Source organism: Crocodylus siamensis, chromosome 2 (assembly GCF_052110815.1).
Source record: "Crocodylus siamensis isolate JL-2025a chromosome 2, ASM5211081v1, whole genome shotgun sequence".
Taxonomy (NCBI): domain Eukaryota; kingdom Metazoa; phylum Chordata; order Crocodylia; family Crocodylidae; genus Crocodylus; species Crocodylus siamensis.
This window is the reverse complement of record NC_143396.1, coordinates 186671120-186697471: the sequence shown is the minus strand read 5'-3', so window position 1 is coordinate 186697471 and position 26352 is coordinate 186671120. Positions and strand designations below refer to the sequence as shown.

General features: G+C 41.6%; 1 protein-coding gene across 20 annotated transcripts in view; it reads right to left on the bottom strand.

Annotated features, from left to right (window-relative positions):
• Nucleotides 1-26352, bottom strand: part of SOX6 (SRY-box transcription factor 6) — a 536736-nt gene that overhangs the window by 70942 nt on the left and 439442 nt on the right. For all 20 annotated transcript variants that reach the window (XM_090032599.1, XM_090032598.1, XM_090032613.1 and 17 more), the window contains one exon: nt 17163-17362. In XM_090032599.1, the coding sequence (XP_089888725.1) occupies nt 17163-17362 (200 nt within the window). The remainder of the gene's footprint in view (nt 1-17162; nt 17363-26352) is intronic.

Genomic DNA, 26352 nt, shown 5'->3' with positions numbered 1-26352 from the left:
CTGTTTCTTTTCTGCCATATACAGCCTCTTGAAAAGCAAGAAGATATATCCTTTCCCCACTCCATCATACCTTACCTTAACTAGGACCCCCAGTATGTAGCAGTCCTTGAAATCCGAAAATCTGTTACTGTAAATCTGCTAGGCTCAGGTTCACATCCCCATACAGCAAGGGTTCCCATATTATGATACACATACCCCTGGAGGTACGCAAGAAATCTCTGAGGTACACAGGAGAAATTGTGTAATGGCAGATTTAGTTTTCATTATAACAACAATTGGCATTTAAGGGGTTAAAGTAAAAAATGTATACTGGTAGGGTTATGCAGGCAGATGGCAAATCTGGAAGGGAGTATGAAATTAGAAAAAGTCTGGGAACCCCTGCCATAGAGCATTGAAAGGAAAGGGATCAAAATATAGCTATAGATATTATTATTTTGAGGGAATGTTTTTAAATATTAGGGATGAGCAGCCATAGCAAAAACAAAAGATTTCCCTAGATTACAGCGTGGTCATAGTTTACTGGAACATGCCATTTCAGGAACAGGAAAACATCCCAGTTTGTCACAATATCAGAGCACAACGGAGGCTTCCATCTGAATGCTAAATACTATTGTATTTACTTGAATTTAAGAGAAGGTGTGTCATCCTCTTCCCCCACGATTAGTGTGTGTGGGGGGGAGTCCTTTGTCTTAGATTTGCATACAACGTGGTGTGGAGGGCAGGCAGCTGCTGTGGCTTTGACTTTGGCTCTGAGCACAGGTTGAGGCTGGAGTCAGAACCTCAGCAGCCTCTTGCCCCCACCTCTACTTGCCCTGTGCAGTTTCTGCTTCCCCCACTTTGCCCTTTCCCTCCCTACTGTCAGGTGCAGCTTGCCTCTGGCTTGGGCTAGACTCCCTCCCAGGGATGAAACTCCATCCCTTGCTTGGACAATCAGCAGTGCCAATGCTGCTGCATGGCCCAGCAAGGACTGTGCTTCCATGTGCTGTTTGGGGAGGGAAAAGAGCCTGAACAGCACTTACAGTGTGGTGGGGAGAGGAGGAGGGAGGAGGCTGAGACTGGACAGTGGTAGGGAGAAGGCAGAGCCTGTGGGACATGAGGTGGAAAAAAGCATAAATTGTGGGGAGGTAGGGGTGGGACAGGAAGAAGTGGGGGAGCAGAGGGCAAGGGGGCCACCTGACCCCCCCAGCCATCTGATCCCCCCAGCCACTGCTTTCCCTGCTCTAGCAGGTGGAATTTGGGGAGGACAAATCCAAGACAACCCAAAAATAATTAGATTGTACACCTGGAAAATTATTTACAAATGTATACATTTTCCATTCATAGAATATAATTATGGGGGGGTCATCTTAAATTCAAGTAAATACAGAACATACGTCACATATTTGTCAACATTTGTCATACTTCACTTTGCTTGAATCAGATGCCAGGATGGTTCTGAATGCCACAATGATGGCATCATGAATGGCACATGCCCCTGGTAACTGGGGGGGGGGGCACAGCTGCACTGGTGCTGGGAGAACAGTGGCAGTGGTGGGAGCCCAGAAGCAGTCAGCTGGGAGCTCCTACAGATGCCGCTGACACTGACAGTGGCACCTTTTTGTAGGGGATGTACTACCATGCTCAGGGGGTGCACGTGCACCCCCTACACATTGTCCCTGGATGGCATTATTACAATAACTGGAGAAAGAAAAATTAATAAGGGGCTAATGTACACAAACATACCTGAATCTATCCCCTAAAATAGGAATGCATTCAAGAAAATGCTTAATTCTATTTAGACCAGAATGATCCTGCCCTGAGCAGAGCGTTCAACTAGATGGTCCCTTGAGGGGTCTCCCAGCCCTATTTTCTGAGAGACAATGATTAATATTAAGAACATGCTTAAGCATAGATCTAAAAAGGGAACACTGATTTTTTCCCTTCTTTTTTAAACTAGGTCTGCTGGGCCCCTAAAGATACGGCCAGGTAGCCACAGAAAGGAGATGTGGGAATTACCAGGTCAATGGAAATTGCTTGATGTGCTGAACAAATTATTCTCTCTTCATCTGAAGATAATGCACTTGGATACTCTCATTCTCCCGTTCCATGACTCATTTCTTTTGTCTGGATACAATGGTTAATAAAGCCATTGCACTGAATACCACTGCACTGAATGGAGTGAAAGTACTATGTGGAGTGGTATGATACTTTGTATTGGAAACTGACTTGTTTCCCCAGTCTATATATTGGAGATAACGTTGGATGGCTAAAAGGAGAACTTCTGATTTAAATAAAAATGTTCCGCTAAGCAGGTTACTCTCAGAAATGAAAACTGTATGAAATATGCTCCACCTCACTGGAAAATAAGAAAAAAAGGTGTGGCAGGAGATGAAATAAAATAATATGGATAATTGACTGCTTCTGTTTGGAAGTTTAGGGGATTTATGAAAGGAGAAGAGAACATGACATGTCATTAATAAGACACTTAACATCAACGATGTTGTAGAAGCAATGGTACCATGTCATCCAGTTGCTTCTACTGAAGAATAAACATGGGAATCATGCACAGAAGGACATGCAGCTAATTCCTTGATAAAGGGGAATCCCTGAGGAGGAAGAATACATCCAGCCAGTTTAATCTTATTAAGGAAGATTCAAAAAGACTGACTGCATCAGGCTAGAAATGGAATTCTGGCAAGGAGCTGGGAACTGATGGATCAAGAATTTTTACACTACATGATGTGTCAGTGACTCACTGTATAAACAGTTCTAATCCATATCCTTCCAGTGATGGGATCTATCCACTCTGGCATCTTAAATATAGCAAACAATTTTCCTGTGTATTGGAAATGGGAGCGAATGGCACGTTAAGTAACCATTTATTGGGGGAGGGGGGGAGTACTGGATGCATAGTTGTGGCTGCAAGTTGTAAACAATTTAGCAATTTAACATGAGGGCATCAGGAAAATGGTTACAATGATTTAAACAAAGACACAGCTTTCACATCCAGCTCCAGAAACTCTCTAGGGTGATAACAGTGAAAATGTGTTCAAAGCCACATGGTCAGCACAGGCCTGATCTTAAAACACAGGTGTCTATTTTCTCTTCCTCAATGATTTGGGAGAGGTAAAGAGAACTTTTCCAACCCTTGTCTCCATGTTCCCCACAGTCAAAAAATGTCAGCAAGTGAGAGAATGTGAAAAGTTGATATGTTTTTCCTGTCTTTCTTCTTCCTGCAACATGTTCAGGGCCACCAGTGTAAAAGGAACATACAGAGAAATTAATTTGTCTGTGGATTTTCAGGATATAGGCTAGGCAATTTCAGGTTGAGGAGTAGGTATTTATGTTTTAAACAGTGCAATAATAACATGCTACATTATGAGCATGGTTTTAGCATTAGCAATCAGATGTCAAAGATCATTTATCATCCTGATGCATGTTTCCATTGACTTAGATTTGTTTATGTTTTATTTGACTAGAGTTGGACAAACTAAACACAGTGAACTAATTTATTCAACAAATTGAGTCCATTTATGTTTGCAAACTATCAACGGACAGACTTTAGACCTTATATATTGGCAACTTATAATTGTTCAAACACCCTGGGGAAACATTCTAGCCCATGGATTATTCATAAACTAGTCACTTCAGTAACTCACTGTTCACTATTCATTGTTCAAGCCCTGTAATTGGTCACTGAAGTCATGTTATATTGTTTGTGCTCTGTGACTTGATATGCAAGTATTGCAAAATTGGATTAAAACCAGCTGGAGATGGCCAGTGGGGAATGTCCGAAACCAGGGATTGCCGATATTTTTCGGCAGGAGACTGGAATAACCCATCTCAGGTCAGAAGTAAGCAGACATTAGGACCCAACAGCTGCTACTGGTTCTCCCGACTACTTAACAGTAGTGTGGTATGGCAAAAGCTCACCTCCAGCAGAGTCCCAGGTGGCTGACTGTGGCATTGTGTAGTGTCCAAAATCGCGGGCAAAATCTAAAGAATCTCTGTGCCAGATGCAACCCATGTGCCATAGGTTGCTGACCTCTGCCCCAAACAGGGGAGTTCTCAGCTGACAGAAAGTTCATGAAGATGAAGGTTGACTCCTGCATCTACTACCTATTCCACCCTAGCACAAAAGGAAAGAATGTGGATGTCTGGGGCCGAGCTTAGCCAGGAGACAAGGAGGATGTGTATGACAAAAAAGAATTCTCATATTGCATGGCTCTAAAAATCCCACTGGATCCCTCTAGAGCTTTAATTTGCATGAGACCTGAGAAGTCTCGAAACAGACAGCTGTAAATCAGCTCCCTACTGCCCCCTTCCTCCAACTGATCAGCATTTAGGCAGGGTGGTGAATCGTGGCTTCCATCTTTAACATGGGGGGGTGAGCAATTTTGGCATGAATAGTAAACGTCTGTAGCTGTGCACAAACACCCGTCTTCATATGCAAATACAGCCATACAAACAAAAATCCGTTTGCATGAGTATTTGTGAAAAGAAAACAAAGGAAGGAATGAGCATGGCCAAAACCATTAATCAGATTTCAAACAAACATTTGCAAATACTGTTTTGCCTTATTTGCCCAATTCTTTTCATGACATACAAAAGTTGGTGACAATTTTACCTGCTAATGTGCGTGTTTATTTATTGGTACCAAAAAGTTTGAGCTAGCCCAGATTGGGTATAGGTTATGATTCCCAGCCATGGAGAATGTGATTCCAATTAATAGATACACCTAAAGAAATTAAAGGCATCTTCGATTTCAGTAAGGAATAAGATATCAGACAGTTTTCCAAACTCATCCCAGTTGTACTTAATCTAGTGTTGTTCAATTGCATCATACCTAAAATCAATTTGGTACATGTTTACCTAGAGGAATGTAAGAGGGCACAAAATGATATAATGGTTCATTTCTGTTTGTCAGTGGGTGCCTGTGGTTGAACCTATGTGTGAAAAAATATGTACATGCATTCTGAAGCTCTCAGTACAACTGACAGGTGAACTATTGAGTAGGAAAATAATTCATGCATGTGACTTGTTAATTTAAACAGAACAACTACATTTTTGTACCAAGTGTTAATGTTGGATTAATCAGCCTCTCTCAAAGTTTGGATAGGCTAAAAAAGTCTTGGAGCACGGCTGGATATATAGCTGTAAATTGTTGTGAAACAATCAGTAAATAGATGGCATGTAAGACGATACACTGATCATGTTGCTATGGTCAAAGCAGTTACAGAACCCATTATGGATGAACACTATTGCACACTCAGCTTTGGGAAAAATTCTCCACGCTGATTTAATGAAATAGTCACATTTTTCAGCATTCACTTCAGAGATTCATTTTAATCTAACTTCCTCTGTACGGTTTGTTTGTTGTTCCAAAAGAGAAAGAATACACAGAAGGAAGCTTTTACTGTTTCCATAGGAAATACCCTGCATGAATGGAAAACCTGTATAGTCTACATTTCTATGATGGAAAGCAGATGACAAACAGAAATTATTACTACTACGACTATTGCTATTATTAATGAATTCTTAAACTTGTAGGTAGGCAAAACTTCCAGTATCTCTAACAGAAATAAAAAGAAATTCTTCCCTGTGTTCAACCACCAAACCCAGCTATTGTACTAGAGGTACTTGCAAGAAATCTACTGATGCCCATATGCAAAACTAGCAATTAGTTGGTGGGGAAACACTTGGTTCATTTTGGCAAATAATATTTACATCTGAATATGGGTAGATGTGTGCAGACTGGTGGCCAGTAAAAATCTCAGCAAGGATAACTATATAAGGTTACTTAAGCACACAGCATATGATTATATACTGTTATTTAAATAATATTGTATTATATTACTGCAGGTATTCAAATACACCATGCATCCTCATTATTTCATTCTCACACATCCATATTATTTGCACTGTTACAAAGGTCCAATATATATTAATTTAAACTTTTCATAAGGTTACATTCTGATCCCTTGAGAGTGTGTGTGTGTGTCTATATATATATATATAATTTAATCACCAGCTAATTAACATACATTTTCTTTCAGCTCAACCTTCTGTGTGCACAATTTTGGGAATTAAGCAGTTAACTACAAATCTAATTTATCTGAGCTCAAATGCACACACCACCAACTTTCTAAAGAGCAACCCAGGGAATGAGGCAATTAACCACAAGGCTAACTTAGATGCAAAGGGATGCACAACCAATCCTTCCACAGATGCCATTTAGGAAATACAGCAGTTACACAGAGAGCTAACTTTGCTGCAAGTTAGGTCATCTATATATGACAAAGACTTTTCTATAGTTCTCCTTCCTGTTATATTCAATCCAAGGAATTGGTTGTATGTGTATAGTTTACGGTGTACATGATTTTTATGAGTTCTGGCATACAAAAGGAGGCCATAAAAAACTACGAAAGTGAACCTGATTTTTAAGGGAAAAAGATATATGTTAAGTATACACGATGATAGTTGCAATCAACTAGATGCACGTAGATGCCAACTTAAATCTTCATGTGTAACCTTAATTTTGCTATTTCCTGCTATTGAGAGGTCAGCCATACAAACTCAGAGTTTTCTTCACTTACTGTTTTGCAGCCACTGTACCACTCATGATGGGAGTTTTGTAGTACAGCCTTTCCAACTAGCAACTGGCAACTCTGCTTGTTGATGGAAACAGGATGGAGCTATGTTTCTATGCCATACCTTCTTCTTTGGAGAAGGTAATGCCAGCAATGGCACTAGCCTCTCACAGCCCTTCTAATACACTCAGTACCAATATTCTGTGTTTGGTCCCTTCACGCATACGCATGTATACTGCCAGCTTCTGCAGCACGCACACATTCAGAGACAAAGTAAAATATTTCCCTCATTGTATAATTCAGTTTCTTGTATTTTAACTCTATAACATTTCATGAGACATTGTAGATTCAAACTTGCTTTTGAGTTTTCCCCATGTCTCTTTTAAAGCCACTGTTGGAGACTGTAGGATCCCCTTTCTACAAGATGCTGTGTTTTTAATTACTGTGCAATAAAGTTCTAACTGTATCAGATAAATTCAGCACAGCACTTGTGTGTGTGATATTATAATTATTTAACTATTCAAAAACAAATCTAATTCCTGATCAGACCTGAAAAACCCCACTATGGCTTACTGTTATGCTAGCACCCTAGGAATACAGTGATTTGAAGAACTGTTTCCAGCAAACATTATAATAAAATGTATATAAAAGCAACAATTCCATTTCATCAACACCTCACAGCTCCAAAAAACAACACAAACTCTTGGTACAATATGCTTTTTAGAAGCTCAGTCAGAACTACACACATACCCTACTGAACAATTTCATAGCAACACTGCTTTTACTGATTGTTGTAAAATATTGATCTCATGTTTAATCTTTTCCTATCATGCAACAATGAATATTGGATTGAACAGTATAAATAAAATATAATTCCTCAAGGTCTAGTACTAAAGATAGGAAGGCCAGTATGTTTTTCATTTCTAATAAAAGGGGGCAGTATTACATCAGTTGATACTCTGAACTACCCAAATATTTCTTAAAAGTACTGGTGAAGACAATAATCATCTGTGTTTACAGAAAATGTACGATTGCCACTTATTCATCATTATTCATCAAACTACTTTGGTGTCTCAGATTAAAATTCTTCTGAGTGTTTTCATTGCAACTTGCGCATCTACATCACACAGGTGCCTTTGAAATTTTTTACCTAGCTCACTATTTTGCTTTCAACATTACTAAGGAAATATATGGAGAATGTATCCACCTTTTCATGCAGACAAGGTGCAACAATGGCACTTAAAACTACAAATGAAACTACTAAAGTTGCAATAATATCTTAGGACAACTTGCAAGGTCCAAGATTCCCCAAACCGGGTGCTTAAAGTTATATCTTAAATGCATATTGATATAATTAAAAGGGGACTTAATTTCAAAAACACTGGGTCCATTTATAGATGCAACTAGCACAGCTGAATAGATGCCAGTACAGTTTGCACCAGAATTTATTGCTCCTGTGTGCAATATGTCCCCTGGACCCTAGCACATTGAGCTGCGGCAGTGCAGTCCCCGCTGGCGGGGGATCTAGGGGTCAGCCTGCCAGCTCAGAACTGCCCCGCTCCAGCTCAATATGCTGCAGAAGGGCTGGCTGAGGCATGGAAGTGCTACAGTGTAGGGCCAGCCAGAAGGCAGCCCTGCACTGTAATACCCATGTGAGCCAGTCAGTTCCAGACACCATCTATACGTGCATTTCAGCACACTAAATAACTCTGCAGTACTATAGTACTTGTGTTGGGCAGTACTATTCTACGGCAGAGTTAATTAGTTTACTGCAGCCTAATAGCGCTGCACGTACAGATGGTGACTCTTTACTGGAGAGCTGATTAGCCAACTCCGTAGTAAAGTGCATATCTAGATGCCCCCACTGGATGCATCCACACATGCAAGCATGTGCGCTTGCAACAGTTCAAATTGAAGTGGTGCAAATTTGAGCTGGGGCTTTTTGCCTCAATGCACGTGCTTAGACATGCACTTTGTTGTGGAGCAAATTGTGCCACTTGAGGCAAAATAACCCTGCTTGGCTCCTTCTGGATCTACAGCCAGGAGAAGCTACAGCCCAGGGCCAGAACCTCTGCTTTCCCCAACAGTATAAAAAACTGCCCTGTCCTAGCCCCATCAGTACAAAAAGCTGCTCCATGAAGTAGCTTAGGGCTACTCACTCTCACAACCTTCTGTGGCCCAGCCAGTTGGCACCTGTGGACACTACCCCTTGTGCCAGCTGGATTGCTGAAGCAGCCCTGAGAGTTCCCTGCACCCTTTACCCACTGCAGCAGTCTGGCAGTGGGGGCTGCTGCCTGGCTGTGACCTGCTCTGCACTTGCCAGACCCAAATGAGGCATCTGCCCCTCTGGGCCAGCTGCCAGTGGGCTGTGGCTGGAGAGTTGGCTTTTGTGCAGCACTACTGCCATGTGTGCCCCTTGCCCGGCCATCTGCGCAGCTATTGCCTGAAAGATGTTCCAGGTGTGATGGCCTGCTTTGGACTGTCAAAGCATGTGCTCCTGGCTCCAGTTGGCCAGGAGGTAAGCCACAGCCAGCTGGGTCCAAGATGCCAGCTCTAAGCAGGCAGGGTCCTGCCACTGGCCTCCCTAGCAGGAATTCTGGTGTTCCCTATTGGAAAACTGAAAAATCCCCGATAAAAAAATCCCAAAGTTGCTCTGTAAAATAACCCCAAATCCATGTTCCTCCACAATTAAAACAAAAAAAGACTAGAGAGAGAGACAGAGAGACAGCGATCAGTTGGGCAACATTTTATTGATATATCTACAGTGTTAAAGCAATTCAGAAGACTACTAGCATCTCTATTATAATAAAGTGAATTCATGTTTCATGAATTCATGAATATACGAATATATGTTTTGCTGCCCCCAGAGGGGTTACACCCCCCCCCAACAGGGGCTATGGCCTCTCTCAGGGGTTACAGCTCCCCACAGGGCCCATGACCCCTAACAAAAGCTACAGCCCCACTACAGAGGCTACCCCCCCCACAGGGCCCACATGCCCCACCCCCACTTGCTCCCACTGCCCCCAGATTGCTGCCTCACCTGGCCCCATCCCCTGCCAGCTCCTGCAGCCCTCCCAATGGCTGGCCCCCAACCCCCCTTGCTCTCCCAGACCCCCAATGGCTGTCCTGCCCAGCCGCATCACCCACTTGAACCCCCAGCCCACCATAGCACATGCAAACTCATCTGGATGCACCCACTGAGTGCACAATAGCTTCAACCAACTTCAACTGAAAAATGGTGGACCCTGCACTTTTGAAAAATCAGGCCACTTACATTTAGGTTCCTATATATGCATGAACAAGCTGGGCTTTATGGAGCTGATTTTTAAAATGTTGGCTTACTGTTATTATATAAAGTCAAAAGCAGAATATTAAAATAGCCAAATCCACAAAAAATCTTCAAGGACCTTGATGACAATATAATGAAGATGACTGCTGCAATTTTCATTTTAAAATTCCTTTCTACTTTAAGGCATTTAGCTCAGCCATGATCATTTACTCAAAATGAATGACAGCATATACAGGGGTTCTCTGCTTATAAGGGACCCTCTTTGTGTAAATAAGCTTCTTATATACTGTGCACCAAAAGACTCCTGAAGGATCTTATATGCCACCATTCTCTAGGGACATACAGCCATGGGAGTTCATGTGGCTAAAATGAACTTCCTTGGTCCTTTAACAGAGGAAAACCTGATCAGATCTTTTTATCAAATGAGTCTCCCCTTCCTTCTTATCGTAATTTTTAAATAATATTTAAAAGGGGATACTTATAGCATAAACCCTTTGAGACAGGAACCATCCATATATTAGAGGTATGCATAGTGCCTGGCCCTTGATTTTTGAATGAGCCTCAAGGCACTACTGTAATAAAAGCAACAACTTGACAAATATAGATTTGATCATTTGCGGCTGATAATGTATTTTATTTGTTCGGCCTGTCTGTGTGGTATAAACCCTGACATTACTAACAGAATTATTGCCAAGACTAAATAAGGAGTGACAAGGTCCATAACTTTGAACGTGTATAATTTTTGTCACCTTTTCTCCAGTGATCTGCAATTAATTACTGATCTCGTATTTACAGTTATAATTATAGAGGCTTCTATCAGAAACTGAAGCAAAAAGGAGAAAAGAAATCCCTCAAGTTTTACAAAAGCATGAACAAAACAGAATAGGGTAACTCTTGCATATCTAAACAAAGAGATTATTATTCATGATGATTCATGAAAGCCTGTAATGTGATTGCTTGCATAGACTGTTACGGCTCATGTTGGAGACTTGTAACTCATTCCAGTTAAAAAATTTTTTAAAAGGTGAATTTTCTGTAAGTTGGCCTGAAAAAAATTGCCCTGATAATTCTCCTAGTTATTAGTCCTTGGCTTGAAAGGAAAACTGGTAACAGGAAAAGAATTGTGGTTCTCTGTGAAATACCTTCCATTTGAATGAAAATAGAAAAGATGTTAATTCAGCTCGCCATTACTAGTATTTTGGTATGAAAAAACAAAATGATCAAATGATTTATTGGTAATATGATCTAGCGCCTTTGTTCAACAAGGAAAAGTAATAAGATTATGAAACTTTTCTCATTTGGAGGAAGAAAAAAAAAGCTACGCGTGAAGAGTAACTTTTTTTCTACACACACTTCCTGCAGTGTTTTTTATCAGGAAAATACTGTGTGCACATTCAGTAGCCACATATAAATGATGAAGCGTAACATCTCCAGAGGAGCTGTTACACTCTATTGTGTCAATAATCCATATATTTAACAGTTCCTAAGTACAGCAGACCATAACACCTCGAAAGGGGCTGTTATGGCCTATCAAGTCAAATCCAAGTGTCTTAATATGTATTTGACCAACAGGCTGTAACAACTCCAAGGGTAAATAATACATATTTTAAAAAACATTCAGAGTATATTTTGCATACAAGTCATTAAGGCCTACATTAGGATAAATAGAGTGGTTTTAACCCATTTCCCTTGGATTTAGAAATACCAAAGAAACATTCAAAGACTTTCACAGTTGCTTAGGGATTTATGGGCTGATATTCAGAAGTGCTGAGAAAATTAGTTCATAAAAGTAAAAAGTGACTCTGAAAATCACATCAAATAGTTTGGGTGCCCAGCTGTGGCTTTCAGCTGCATACATCTATGCTTGCAAACCTGCAAAAACAGCTGGGAAGAAGGCAAATAGTATAAACATGTTATACTACCTTCTCCTGTCCCTAAAAACTTGATGAGGATACTTTAAAGGTCCTTCCTGGCTAGAAAATACAGTCTATTTAGCAGAAACATGCTCTGCACTGAACTCCCATGTGCCCCACACATCCAGGTTAGGTAACTCAAGCTTTTGACTACATTCTGGCCAAATTAGAACAAAACTCAAATCTGGCCTTTTAAATATAATAGAAAAAGATAATATAGCATCTTTTGGTGTCATAGATTTCATAGACATTAGGGCTGGAAGGGACCTTGGGAGATCATCGAGTCCAGCCCCCTGCCCAAAGGGCAGGAAGTCAGCTGGGGTCATAGGATCCCAGCAAGATAAGCATCCAATTTACTCTTGAAGGTGTTCAATGTAGGCGCTTGAACCACCTCCGCTGGCAGACTGTTCCAGACCTTGGGGGCTCGGACAGTAAAGAAATTCTTCCTTATGTCCAGCCTGAAACGGTCTTGCAGGAGTTTGTGACCGTTTGACCTCGTCATCCCTTGGGGCGCTCTGGTGAACAAACATTCCCCCAGATCCTGCTGGTCACCCCTGATAAACTTATAGGTGGCCATCAGATCACCCCTGAGCCTGCGCTTTTCCAGGCTAAAGAGTCCCATGGCTCTCAGCCTGTCATCGTAAGATCTGTTTTCCTGACCTCTGATCATGCGTGTGGCTCTCCTCTGGACATGCAGAACTGTACATCAATTCTGATCTTTTTATTGAGATTTAGTCAATTATCCTGGTTAAAATGCTAAACTAAATATAACTAACTCCAGGAACAAGTGTTTTGGTGGAGTACCTTAATGACTGATTTCTGTTAAAGATGCATATTGTTTGTCTGGAAAAGGGTCATTTACCCTAAATAAAGCCAATTTTCTGTCTTACTTCTACTGTTGCTCAAGATACACAAAAAGTCATTTAGCAGGGTCATTTGCTACATACTCTTCTTTTCCACCATTTTCCCAATGCTCCCTAAACTGTATGAACCCCCTTTCACCATTCACTTCCTCCACAAAAGCAGTGATGGTGTTTCCTCTTCCTTTTCCTGGCATTGACCTACATATGACCAGCTTCAAATAAAGTAGAAAAAAATGCTTTACCCAGCTTATGCCTTAGGTATACAAATTAAAGCAGCTCTATAAATTTACAGGCCCACAGGACAGCATCAGTTCAAAAGTATGGGTGACCTACAACTTATTACAAAATCATAAATTGCACATGCCAACTTATCGCTGAATTTTTGTTTTGCTCTTTCTGATGAGCAAATCCCTGTGAACATTTTTAGCAAGAAAATATGAACATAGGCAATTTTCAAATACGTGTTTTATAACAAAATACAAAGTGTTCAGACCTTTAAATGACACATTTTCAAAAAGGCTTTGAAGTTGTGCATATAATTTTGTAAGCATAATCATTTGCACAACAAACTGTTACCGGTTATCTGAACTCAAGGACCAGTAACTGACCAAAACCCAATTGCTTTTTTTCCTGCCTCAGCTGCAGGCAATTAGTTTATCATCTTTTTTTCTAGAGTTAGTCTCTAGCTACTTATTTGTACACATACCATCTAATTATTTGGAGCTTTTTTTTTTAACTGAGTATTTGGCTCTAAAAATAAATGTACCTGAGTTTTTTTAGAAGAAACAAACCTAAAATTGTAACTAGATTCCAAGAAGAACCATAACTAACTAACATAATAAATACATCCCACCCCACAGATACACAATAGTATTAAAAACAGTGCTTTTCTTTAAAAAAATATCCTTCCCTTTTTTAAAAAAAATGAAGGAGTAAGTAAAATAACACAACCAAAATGAAAGCAAGTTGGTAAACATGCATACTAGAAAAGCTATGATCTGTAGCCCATACACAAAACTGTTTGTCTTTAATGTGTTTGTATGCATGCATTTATTTAAAATGTAATATAATGTATATATTATTTTTCAGGGGATTTTTTACTCTTAGGCCATATCCACATGTGCAAGTTAGCTCCTGCGACTGCACAGGAGCTTGACACTACTGAGCAGTAGCATCACATGGCAAGAACCATGATGCAATGCTACTATGAAGTAATATTAGGCTACTGCGCAGAAGCGTCATAAAAAAGGCGTTTGTCAGCACTGCTATGAAGTAACTCAGGTTACTGCGCATTTATTTATCAACAACTGTGCAGTAGTGTATCATGTAGATGTGGCCTTAAAATATAAAATATTTAATTTTGCTTTGAAGTTAGAAACTGAATTGATATAATAATTTCAAAAGTCTAATTTATACATCATAGCACCATAATAATCACAGTTTTGGGATAGCTGTGGTATAAAGCTAAGGAAATAACAATGTACAAAAGGTGTAGTAATATCAGAATACATGCCATAACCTTTCTTTTTGTAATTTGGTTCATTCTGTTGCATTTGATATAATAAATACAAACAATGGGATGACATAAGGATATGGTCTTAATAATGAATTTCATTGCTGAAATTTTACTATAAGATGCTTAAACAGCAAATGGTATTCTAAAATTCTCCCTGTAAAACTGGAATTTCATACCTTATTCTTTTAATGGATTTAAAGTTTACAAGCGGAGAGAATTTTTAACTGCTAGCCATGTAATCGCAACCTAGAATCTGAAGATCTGCCTGGGTTCTTCTAGCTTATTTTTTTACCAACAGCAAATATTCTATATATAAATTTAATCACCAATGGTTCTGGGAGGGCATATAAAAGAAGAAATTCCAGCTCATTCTCTGAAAGTTTTATTGGTTCTGTTAAGTGGTATAAGAATAAATACAAGCTTATTTTATTCAATACAGAAAGCAAATGTGACCCTGAAAATACCAAAGGAACAAACCTGCAGCAAACAGATAACATTTTAATAATAATTTTCCAAATTTTAAGGACCCATTCTTATTATGTGCTTGATTTTTTTTAAATGTCACACCAGTGACACTTATGGAATACATTTGTCAAATAAGCTTCACTATAAAATGATCACAGGTGTGACATTTTTCACAACTTGATGTCCAATCCTTTGCTCCACCGTCAGTTAGGATGTCCATAGACTTGAATCAGAGTTTGGCCTGAATAAAGACTGATGGAAATTATATAACTATTTAATTTCCATATTATAAAGGCTTTCTTTCATAGTATTAAACTGTGTCAAATGAGTTTTAAAATGCTATCATTTAAACTAAACCTAGGAAATATTACCCTCTAAAATTATTTGGCTTAATCATTGTTAATTCTGTGGGGTAACGTGCTAAACAAATCTCTTCAACAAGCATTGACCCTTTCTCTTGCTGTTCTGAGTAACATATGGAGACTATTAAGTTAAAATTTGAAATACAAATTAAAAAACATATGACAGTACTCTTTACAGTGTTCCATTCCCATTTGCACCCTGCCAAGGTCTCTCAGCTCATTGATAAAACCCTTGTGAATTGAGATCAAATCACCAAAGAAGTGGAGTATTATAGAGATTTTATTTATAGAGATTCGGATTCTGATTCAATTTGTTGATTTGGATCACTGTCCCTGAGTTGATTCAACCAAATCTGAAGATTTGATGCTAATTCAGAGAATCAGCGATTTGGACACAGACACAGCTTTAAATGTTTTTTCTACGTACCTTGAGGTACCAGTGTGGCTCATGAATGCTGCAATGCTGGGGCAGATGGAGTATCCCACAGGAGTGTAGCGGGGCTCTCCATGTGCTCGGCAGCAAACCAAAAGTGGACTGGAAGTACTTCTGGTCCACTTCCTGGTCCGCCAGGGAACATACAGGGCCCCATCCTCCCCTGCCCCCCAGCTCAGTGATCAGCCTCAGGGGGACCCTGGATGCACCCCCCCCCCCCCAGGAGGCATCAATTACTGAGCCGGGGGGGAGGGGCCCAGCATGCTCCCCGGCAGACCTGGAAGTGGACCAGAAGTGCTTCTGGTCCACTTCTGGGTTTCCTGCAGAGCATACTGGGGAGCCACTCCATGCACCCCAACATGTAAGCATTTATGAGCCATCTGCTACCTAGAAGTATGTAGAAAAAACATTTAAAGCTATGTCTGAATTGCCTAATCTTTCCAAATTGATTCGGAGGGTTCTGATTTGATTTGGAGAGATTAAAGGGTCCTCTGATTCAATTCAGATTTAGAGATTTGGCCACCGAATCAGGCCAAATCGCTGCTGAATCAAATTAGAAACCAAATTTTTGCACAGCATTAGTAACAAGCTTTAACATGTGGTTGTTTGTGCTTTCTGTGCCCTTACTATGGTCTAAGCATAAAGTGTAATTTCGTCTGTATATGTTTATTAATTTCTCGGGGAAAAGGGTGTTATTTATTAACAGTTGGATCATGACTGTTTCTATTTTTTCTATGTCACAATTTTTTTTATTTGCTATTAAATGAGACGCACAAAAAATATTGTGGCACAAAAACCGATTTTGTGTCACTTCCTGTTGGTGGAAAATAACCTTTATCCTTTATTATGTGCTTATGCAGGATAAGGCATCCCTTGGGAAAGCCAACATGGAAAGCACTCCTCATCAAAAAGGCTGTCTTCAGTTCAGCCAATTACATGATTCAGTAGTTCACTGGCTCAGGCCTACAAGTGAGAGCCCACTCACAGAGCTGATGCCTTGGTCCTTAGAAAATCTACAGAGCAAGAATGTTTTCCTACAAATGTACTAAGTACTGCAAAACCCCACCTCTTCTGTGACTCCCCTCAAGTATATCAGGCTGGAACCTCTCTCAAAGCCTTCCTACACACCTTAGGGTGTCAGCTTTTTATTTTGCCAAACTAAATGATGCCCCATTCAACCCAAATCCCTAGCCCAGTTCCTGTCCTTCCCTTTCTGCAGCCTAGTCTACTTGTTTTTATAAGCACACACATATGGATCTTATCCTATCACAATACTCAGCTACACTCACACACACATATTTTTTCTTTCTAACATAAGCATTTTCCCCTCCACGCTAACAACTTCAACACAGAACTCAAAATCTCATAGCCACAAGCTTTCCTAATTTGAACTAGTTAATTCATTACTTTGCTAGAGGTAGATTTACAGCTTTATATATCAAACATACCTTATTAAATATACACACAGAAAATTTTATATATATATATAGAAATGCTCTATAATATTTAGGTACGGCTTTGCTTAGTTGTGCACATTTGTGTAGAGCTAACATTTTGAGTGTCATTATGTAAACCAGCAGCAGAAGCTTGTGGCACAACACTTTGAAATGACAAGTTGTTTCTAATACAATATCAGAAGCTGTAAAAAGTTTAGAAGCTGTAAAAAAGAAATTGCTACACAAGCTTAACAGACTATTTTCCAGCTAGACAAGGAGAATTAGTGGCATGCTGTGTAGAAATTGAAGATGTTACCTTTTCATTCCTGCAGTTGTTTAGCCCCATGTTATTCATGGAAGGCAGTTTTCCATCAACAGTGTGTGGTGGCGGCTGCTGCTGCTGCTGTTGCTGCTCCCTCTGGATCTGTTCTCTCATCTTTCGAGCCTCCTGAATAGCTTTCATTACTGTGTCCTGGTCCCCAAATAGGGCAGGTGAGTTAAGACTGGAAAGGATATCTGTAAATGCAGAACACACCTTTCTTAGACTATCATTTACATTCAATTTAAAGTTTGTAAATCAGCTTTCATTCTGTTAGGGTTGCATTTTGTTGACCTTTGCAGACAGTAGATGCAGTAATAATAGTTTCTCTTCAGAAGGCTGAAAGAATGTAAACCAACTGATAAGAGTAGGCCCACTTTATTTTATTGAAAATGTGACCACTGAGTCCTTGGCTAAGTACAGACAGTCAAAAACCCCAAGGCTGAATTGATTCAATCTTTGCAGGTTAGTCTAAGCTGTGTAGATTGAACCTTTCATAGACATTTGTGCTGGAAGGGACCCCGGAGGATCATCGAGTCCAGTCCCACCTCCCCCCTCCCTTTTTTTTTTTAATTTTTCCATATTAGTTTTGCTCCACATTCAAGAAAATACTACACTTTTCCCAATGGCTGAAACTGGTTTAAGATAAACCTGGGTGGATGTAGTATTAGACTTAACTGGCTTAGGTTAAACCAGTTTATTTAACCTATAAGCAAGTGAACGGACATTCACTTTTGATTCCAGAAATGCAGCCACCTGCCTGCAGTGGGCCAGTCAAGAAGCCACAGAGCACCACAGCATGCCTCCCTGCTGGGCTGCAGTAGACAGCTTGAGCCAAGGATAGGCCACCAACCATGCAAAGGAGGGTTTGTAGGGGAGGTACAAAGCAACCTGGTATGGTGAGAAACTGTGAGTTAACTTAAATCTGGATGGGATCTAGGACTGAAGTTCAATAAACTGATTTAGCCTAAGTCAGTTAAGTCTAATACTATATCCACCCACGTTTATCTTAAACCAGTTTCAGCCATTTTAAAAGGAGTTTATGTGCACTGAACTTCTGTTGTGTAATGATTTGAACTGGTTGTCAATCACTTATGTGTTTATGTGTAATTTCTATCCCCAACCCCTAACAGCCTATCACAGAAACCTATGAATAACCCCATTAAACTCAACAAGACCACTTCCATGCTTAAAGTTAAGCACTTGCTTAATATGTTGCTGGCTTGGAGTCAAAATAACAAGCCTTTGAAACATTAATTTAAAAAGACTCCACAAACAGAAAGTAAGCTTACTTTGTTGGCAATTGAAATATACGCTAATTTTATATAGTGTTTCTTTGCCAGGGGACAGCCCTCCCTCCCTGTACTGAGCTTTGAAGTTCAGAAATACCACAGAGCATTTAGTGTTGGGGTCAGCATGTTATCACCTTAATATGAATTCCAAGCTGTAACTAAACTGAGACAAACTATTTATTTTTTAAATTTCTTTTACACATTGTAGAGAAAAAAATACCTTTAACCCTAAGACTAACATTTCTCTGTAAACTACATTTTATTGTAGGTAAAGATCAGCATTCAGGATAAAGCTTTCTAATTTTAGACCAGTAGATAGGAATGATTTGATGATTGGTAGTTTTGGGCTGCTGTGGTAAAGTGTTGATCCACCTGCTGCTGTTCCAAAAAAATGTCCTGTTATGGAGTATATGGAAGAGAAAAGGTATACACATTCCAGCTAGAAACACTTGGGAGAATCCTGCTAGACAAGCAAGAAAAGCTTGTCATTTTAAGTGTTTCAGGTTTGCCAGGCTCGTGAATTTAATTATACTTCATTTAAGAAAAAAATAAAGCAAACAAGCCCAGTCTGAATTCCTGTGCACTTTGGCTTCATTGACTTCAATGACTAGTTTGACTAAATGAGAAGGGCAAAACCTGACCCTGAAGCATATTGATTTAACAAATAAAAACCTTCAAAAAGGTTACTTTAGGGCTCCTTAAGTAATAAACAGCTTATTTAAATTGGCAATCGAGAGAAGACCAGCGAAATCACAACAGGCTTGTTTGCAGCTGAATTTGACACCTGTATGACCAACCAGCAGTGAGTGCTCTGGGTGGCAGTGATGCACAGGGAAGTGTCACTGGCTACACTAGCAGCAGGAGGGTGGCATCCAATTCAGTAGCACAGTTGTTTCTATTTTTCACTTCCCTAACCAGGGCCAGTGCCTAGGGCTGTTCCTTGGTCATCCTCCCCTTCCCCTTCTGTTATATTACTGGTAATGAATAAGACCCTTAAAGCTTCTAGGTTAGGAACTTACACTATGTCCCCAGGGCTGGCTGAAAAATGGCCCTGCCTAGGAGCTCCAGGAACACAGTATAGACACACGACACACCATTAGTTCTATTTTCAGAAGTGACTGTAGAACTTGGGGAATAAGTCCAACTACCTTTCAATAAGACCTTGGCTCCTGGGTGCCTAAACGACTTTTGGAAATGGGCCATGGGTTTTTAGCTCACATCAGAGCTTATGAAAAGTTTACCTCTCATGTTAGCCTCTCTCGTACTTTTAGGCCCAGAAGAAAAGTATGTAGTCGTGGTTTGATTTTTAATAAAAAAATGCTCTCATCATCTATTTATTTTGTTCACTATCTCTAGAAATGTTCTCAAGCCTGACTTCAAACTGACCTCTTGCACTTAATACTGCAATGGTAAAGTGCATACAAATAATGCGACACAGACAAAATGACATATACAATACTGCAGGATCTACATGTCAGGAAACACAGAAGGCAGGAACTCTAAATGTGAAAAAAATCCACTCTTTCTTTATATGAATGTACTTGTTACTCAAAGAGGGAAGGATTTTTCAGGGTGTTATCTTTTATTGGACCAACTGTGTAGTTGGGAGAGATATAGAAAAGCTTTTGGATACCAACTACCCTTCCCCTGATCTGTCAGTCTAATAAAATTATTACCCACAAAAATCCTTACGCTTTTTTCCTGGACCATCAGGGATATAACATCACCCCAAGACTACTATATTTAGCTACTCACAAGTAGCATATTTACTTGAATGCAAGACAAGGATTTTTCCCCAATCAGAAAAACCCCATTCCCCCGTCTCATAATTGTTTGCAAGGAAACTTCATTAAATACATTGTCTATCATTAAACTGCTGGAAAAGGATCGTGTGCTCTGCTCAACAATGCAAATCAACTATGAAGTTGATTAAATGCAGCCAACACTGAGCATGACTATAAAAAACAAAGCCCATATGGAGCAAGCATACTTTTTCAAAAAATAATGATATATTGCGTGTTCCAGGTCAAATAATCCAAATCAGTTCCAAATCATACTGATTGAGCAGAACTTATTCATTCCAAAAAATGTATTGATTGAGCAGGTAGAACTCAATCATTCTAATTTGACCTGGAATACAAACAAATTTTCAATTTTATTTTTTTTTTGAATATGGATGTCTGTCCCCTGTGAGGGACTCAAGATCCTTGGTGTGGAGTTCAACCCTGAGCCAAGCAGAAAGAAGGCCTGGAAAAAGACAGAGGCTAAGGGTAAACAGATTTTGGACCTGTGGCATGCATGCCACCTCTCCATGGGGTTTGTGTGGCACTCATGAAGGCAGTGTGGCTACCAGTGCTTCTGTACACCACACTGGTCTTCTCCCCTGCTGAAGCATGTCACCCACCAAATCCAGAAAGCCATGTGTGTCTTTTTCTGCAGTTCCAGATGGAAGAAGGTAGCAAGGAAAACTGTCTACCAAATGAAGAGGACCAGGGGCAAGGGAATGCCAGATATTCTCCTGTGCTTCTGGGCAAGGTACATGAGCCAGATTTGCAAGCTGATGACTGGTGCAGAGACCAAAACAGCCTGCTTCATTAAGTATTTTGCAGGGCACCTCCTGAGGCTGTGGGAGGTTTACACACTGCGCAACCAGAGACTGTGGGCCATTAGTGGTTCTACAAGGTCCTAAACAAGTTCCAGAGCAGTTACGATCTACAGAAGGAAGCCCCAGCAACCATGTCCAACCACAGGAAGATGCAGGAGGTAGTCAGAGCCAAAGATAAGCTGTCAATTGCGGAGCTGCTTCTCAGTGACAGCTGTTAGGCCGTGCAGAAGCAGGTCTTCCACAAAGGCCTACAAAATGACCACAGAGACCTGAACTGGCTAATAGCCCACTGAGTACTCCCAGTGTAGGCACTGAGACACAGAGAGGCGCAGAAAGGTAAGCCCAGCTGCCCCAGGGAAATCTGCCAAGGCAAAGCAGAGACCATCGACCACTTCCCATGGTTCTGCTCATACACCAGGGCGGTGTGGGAAAAGGTAAACTGGCTCTGCAAAGAGGTAACAAGGGTCAGACTGGTGATGAGAGAAGCAGCGCTGTACAGGCACCTGACTAAACACCAGGGGACCGAACAGCCCACTTTGATCGGTTTGTGTCCTGCATCAGTTTCTGTCCTGCATTGTGTCCTGTGTACTGCCCTGTGGAAGTCCAGCAACCTCCTGATATACAGGCACATGGAATTTGAGGTAGCAGACTGTGTTAAAATGGTACCAAGTGAGCTGCAGACCTACTACTGGAAAATGGTAGGAGAGGATGGAGAGGAGGCAGCCAACATCACCTGGCAGAGAAACCACTGGCACAGACCCTCCTTTGCAGGGAAAAGACAGAGAAGAAGACAGCAAGTAAGCTGGGTTGAGGGACAGCAGTGAGGACAGCAAAGATGACAACAGCAACAGTGGAAACAGCAGTGACAGTGATATGAACTATAGGCTAAAAGGTAGCAACTGGAACTAGAATTAGAGGGACTGTAAATGTAATAGGAAAAGCAATGCAGACCAGTGTGCAGAAAGGGGGGTGCACGGGTGCAATTATTGTAACAGGTGTGCAGGTGCACAGAAGCAAGGTTTGTTACAGGTGTAAGGTTTTGAAACTGGGTTAAGTGTTTTGAAGAACAGTAAGCTAGATGATGTATATCTATCTATCTATTTATATATTTAGACATATTTTTACATACATATACATATATACACACACACACACACTTATACATACATATACATTTAGTATATAAGCTTTTAGCAAGTACCCGTCATCCCCAAAACTGTACCCTGCATGTTACTTGTACCTGTATGCACCCTTTTAAAACCACAACTCTGTAATGATGTGGCTTCTTTGTGCAGGGACCTCATATCTTCACTACTATGTAAGACTCGCACTTTCAGCTCCTGTATCTCCCATCCCACCATTGGACTAAGCAGGCTATTATACTATGAAATTTAGTTACACCCTAGGGAATTTTGCGCAGAAAAATGCAATATTATGCTCAGAAAAAATCAAAATTGTGCAAAATTATTTACATTTATTTATTTATTTTACAAATTAAACTAAATATGACACTACTTGAAACTTCTTTAGAAATATATGCAAGTACTTGTGTTGGGGGGTGGGGGGTGGTTGGGTGTGGTGTGTGGGGGAGGTTTAAAGATGTTGCGGGTGGGGGTGGAGTCTGTAGGGAGGATTGTGAGGGAGTGGGGGGGGGGATGATGGAGAAAACTATCCATGGGATTGTGCAGGATGCCCACAAGCTATATTCATCCCAGCTGGTCCCCTGATAGAAGACAGATGCAGCAAACACTTTCCTCATCCCCAGCATCTTGTTCATCCTGAGGGGCTGGGTGGTCCCTAAGATCCACCTCAACAAGGCAGACAAAACTTGAAATGCTGCTGAAGAAGTGGCTGCACCTTCCACTCTGAGCCAACAACAAGATCCTACACGCCTCCTACCAACAGAGAGGTGCCAACATCCTCCACATGGGTGACCGCTGTGACATCACAGTGGTCACCTACACCTTCCGCCTCCTGACCTGTGTCCTGAGCACCCCGATGAGCTGGTGAACAGCATCACCACCAGTGCTAAGGAACACTGCCCGCTAGAGGACTGCCAGGCAGCCCGCCACCTGAGAGGCTCGCTGGAGGGCAATTTTGGCCAAAATGGCCTCACTGTGAAGCCAAGTCCACAATGCCACACGCTGCCTTGGTAAGCTCATCAGCTTCATCTGGACCTGGTCCAAGGAGTGCCAAGAGCTTGGAGACTCCCTGCTCCCAGCCCCCAAACCAGCCACATTACCATGACTGCCTGCCTGAGGACCTGCCTGGAGAGGTTCCTAAAGGATGCTACCCAAACCAAGTATGCTAGCAAAACCTGACCAGGGTAAGGTCTTTGAATTCACCTCAAAGCAGGATGTGAGCAACCACTTCATGCCTAGTAGAAACTTCACATGTTTTTTTGGACAGGCACTTCATCCTCTGCACCCAACTCAAATGCCTACCATTAACAGTGACATCTGCTACAATAACCACAAGAGGTGTCAGAGGCACAGCTATGAATGAGAGACCATCCCACATGTGCTATGCACTTGCTATGCCAAAGTGTGGCAGCTCCACAATCTAGACCAGCTGGTGACGGCCACTGTAGCCTCAGCTGGGACCACGTCCATCAACTGAAACCTTGTTTCTTTCAATGACTAGGTCACTAAAAGCTTAGACACAGGTGTAAAGGTAGATGTCATCTACTTGGACTTTAAGAAGGCCTTCAGCATAATATCCCATCTTATTCTTATAAAAAAATTGAACGGCCATGCCATAGACAATTACACAATCATGTGGGTGGCAAATTGGCTTAAGGGTCATACCCAGAGAGTGGTGGTGGATGGGTCAGTATTGATCTGGAAAAGATATGGACAGTGGGGTCCCCAAGGCTCAGTCCTTGGGCCAGTGCTGCTCAATATCTTCATCATCAACCTGGATGAGGGCGTAGAAAGCACTCTGTTCAAGTTCACATATGACACCAAGCTATGGGGCAAAGCAAACACACTGATGGGAAGAAACTGAATCCGGGCAGACCTGGACAGGTTAAAGAAGTGGGCATAGAACACTAGAATGCAGTTTAAAAAGGACAAGTGCAAGGTGCTGCAGTTAGGGAGATGGAATCACCAGTACACTAGGCTGGAGGATATCCAATAGGCTGGGGGATATCCTTCTCAGCAACACAGCAACAGAAAGAGATCTTGGAGTCACTGACAACTCCAAGATGAATATAAGTCATCAATGTGACAAAGCAATTAGCAGAGCTAACTGCACTTTGTCATGCATTAGTAGGTGCATCACAAACATGTCCAGGGAGATGATGCTCCCCCTCTATGCAGCACTGGTCAGGCCACAGATAGAGTAACGCATCCAATTCTGGGCATCACAATTAAAGAAGAATGTGGACAACCTTGAGAGGGTCCAGAGGAAGGCCACTCATATGGTTAAAGGCCTGCAGGGAAGGCCTTATGAGGAAAGGCTGAGGGACCTGGACCTTTTCAGCCTCCGCAAGAGAAGGCTGATGGGGGATCTTGTGGCAGAATACAAATTGATTGGGGGGGCCGAATCATGAAATAAGAGATGCTCTGTTTACCAGAGAACTCATTGGAATAACCAGAAACAACGGTCATAAGCTGATGGAGAGTAGGTTTAGGTTGGATATCAAAAAGAACTTCCTCATGATTAGGGTTGTCGGACTCTGGAACAGACTCCCAAGGGAGGTGGCTTCCTTGCATGGGGACTTCGTATCTTCTCTTTTAGGTAAGCATTGCACGTTTAGCTGCCCCATCCCCCATACCAACCAACCCCAGGGCTAAGCAGGCTTCGTTCTTACTAAGTAACTTAGCTGCGTCCCTTCCCCTCCCAATGTAGCCACATTTGTCATGGTCTCTGCATCTCCTACTACCCCTTCAACTTCGTAACTTCTTTGTCATATTTACTAATAAACTATATCTGCTCTTATCAGTTCAGATAAAGAACCTTGAATTGCCCCCATGTTCATGTGTGGGGGAGCAAAGACTCCAAAACTCAGGGTCGCTGGACCCTGGGATGAGAGACACCCCAAACATGGAGGTGAGTGGAAGAGGCTTCCCAGTAAGGTTCCAAGTGAAGACAAGACATTTGCACCCAGGAAAGATGCCAAGAGAGAGAGAAGATTTCTTAACAAAAATCATGCAGGACCTGCTGAAGGTAAAGCTTACAATTTGTATTGGCTCATTTGCATGTTGGGAGAAGCAGAGTGGGAACTCAGCTTCAGAGATCCCAAGAGCAGATTGGATTTCTGGCAGCAACTCAAGCCGGGCAGGGGGAATCCCCAGCTGCAGGGTTTTGAATTTGCCAGGGGAGGCACAAGGAGGGAGCAGCTGGTTACAATCCAAATGTACTCTGGCCAAATAAAGGAAGAGGATGTAAGTTTTTGGCTTAAAAGATACTATGAGAGAGTAGAAAAAAGTGTAGGAAGTCCTAGACAAACTGGGGGGTGGGGGGGCTGGAGCCTGGAAAGCCAGGGCAATGCTGAAAAGCCTGGGAACCCAGATGAGGTGTAGCACCTCCACACAACAATCTCTCTGCACCCCCATATGGGCTTTGTCTTCTACTAGGGGCAGCCTAAACTCTGCCACAAATGCAGGGAACAGGGACACCTGGTGGCACAATGCCCCCCAAAAATCTGTGCCACATGCAAAGAAAAAGACCATGAAGCCAAGGACTGTAGCAGACTGGCACTGTAATGTGTACGGGGAGAAGGAGCATGTCTTTAAAGACTGCCCCAAATCCTTCATAAACAAGGCAAAAACAATGGAGTGACTGACCCCAGTGGTCTCAAGCCCTCCAGACCAGCCGCCTCCATCAGTAACAGAGAACTTGGCGGTGGCAAAGCAGGATGGAACAGGGGAGGGAACTCAGAGGGAAGGGGAAACAAGACAAAGCTGCCCCCCACCTCCAAATCTACAAGTGCTCTTTCAAGCAGCTAAATGAGGAACTTGTAAGGTTATGAAGGGAGCAGGAGATAGAGGGAGAGAAACAGGCCACCCCAGAAGGGAGCCAGCAGAAAGCCACAGATGCTGAAGAGGAACTCAATGCAAAAATGGAAATCCAGGGGGGACAGGAGGAACCAGACCAGAATAGCTGGGAAACTCCAAGGCATAAGAGAGGACTGAGGTCCCCCCACAGCTACTCCAACTCCAAAAAAGGGAGTCTGTCTCCCTGAAGGCCCTCTGCAAGGTTCTAAAGAACTTGAGCCTTCAGGGAGACAGGCTCCCTTTTTGGTTGGTGTGGCTACCACTGCCCCCTCTCACTGCTTTATGGGGTT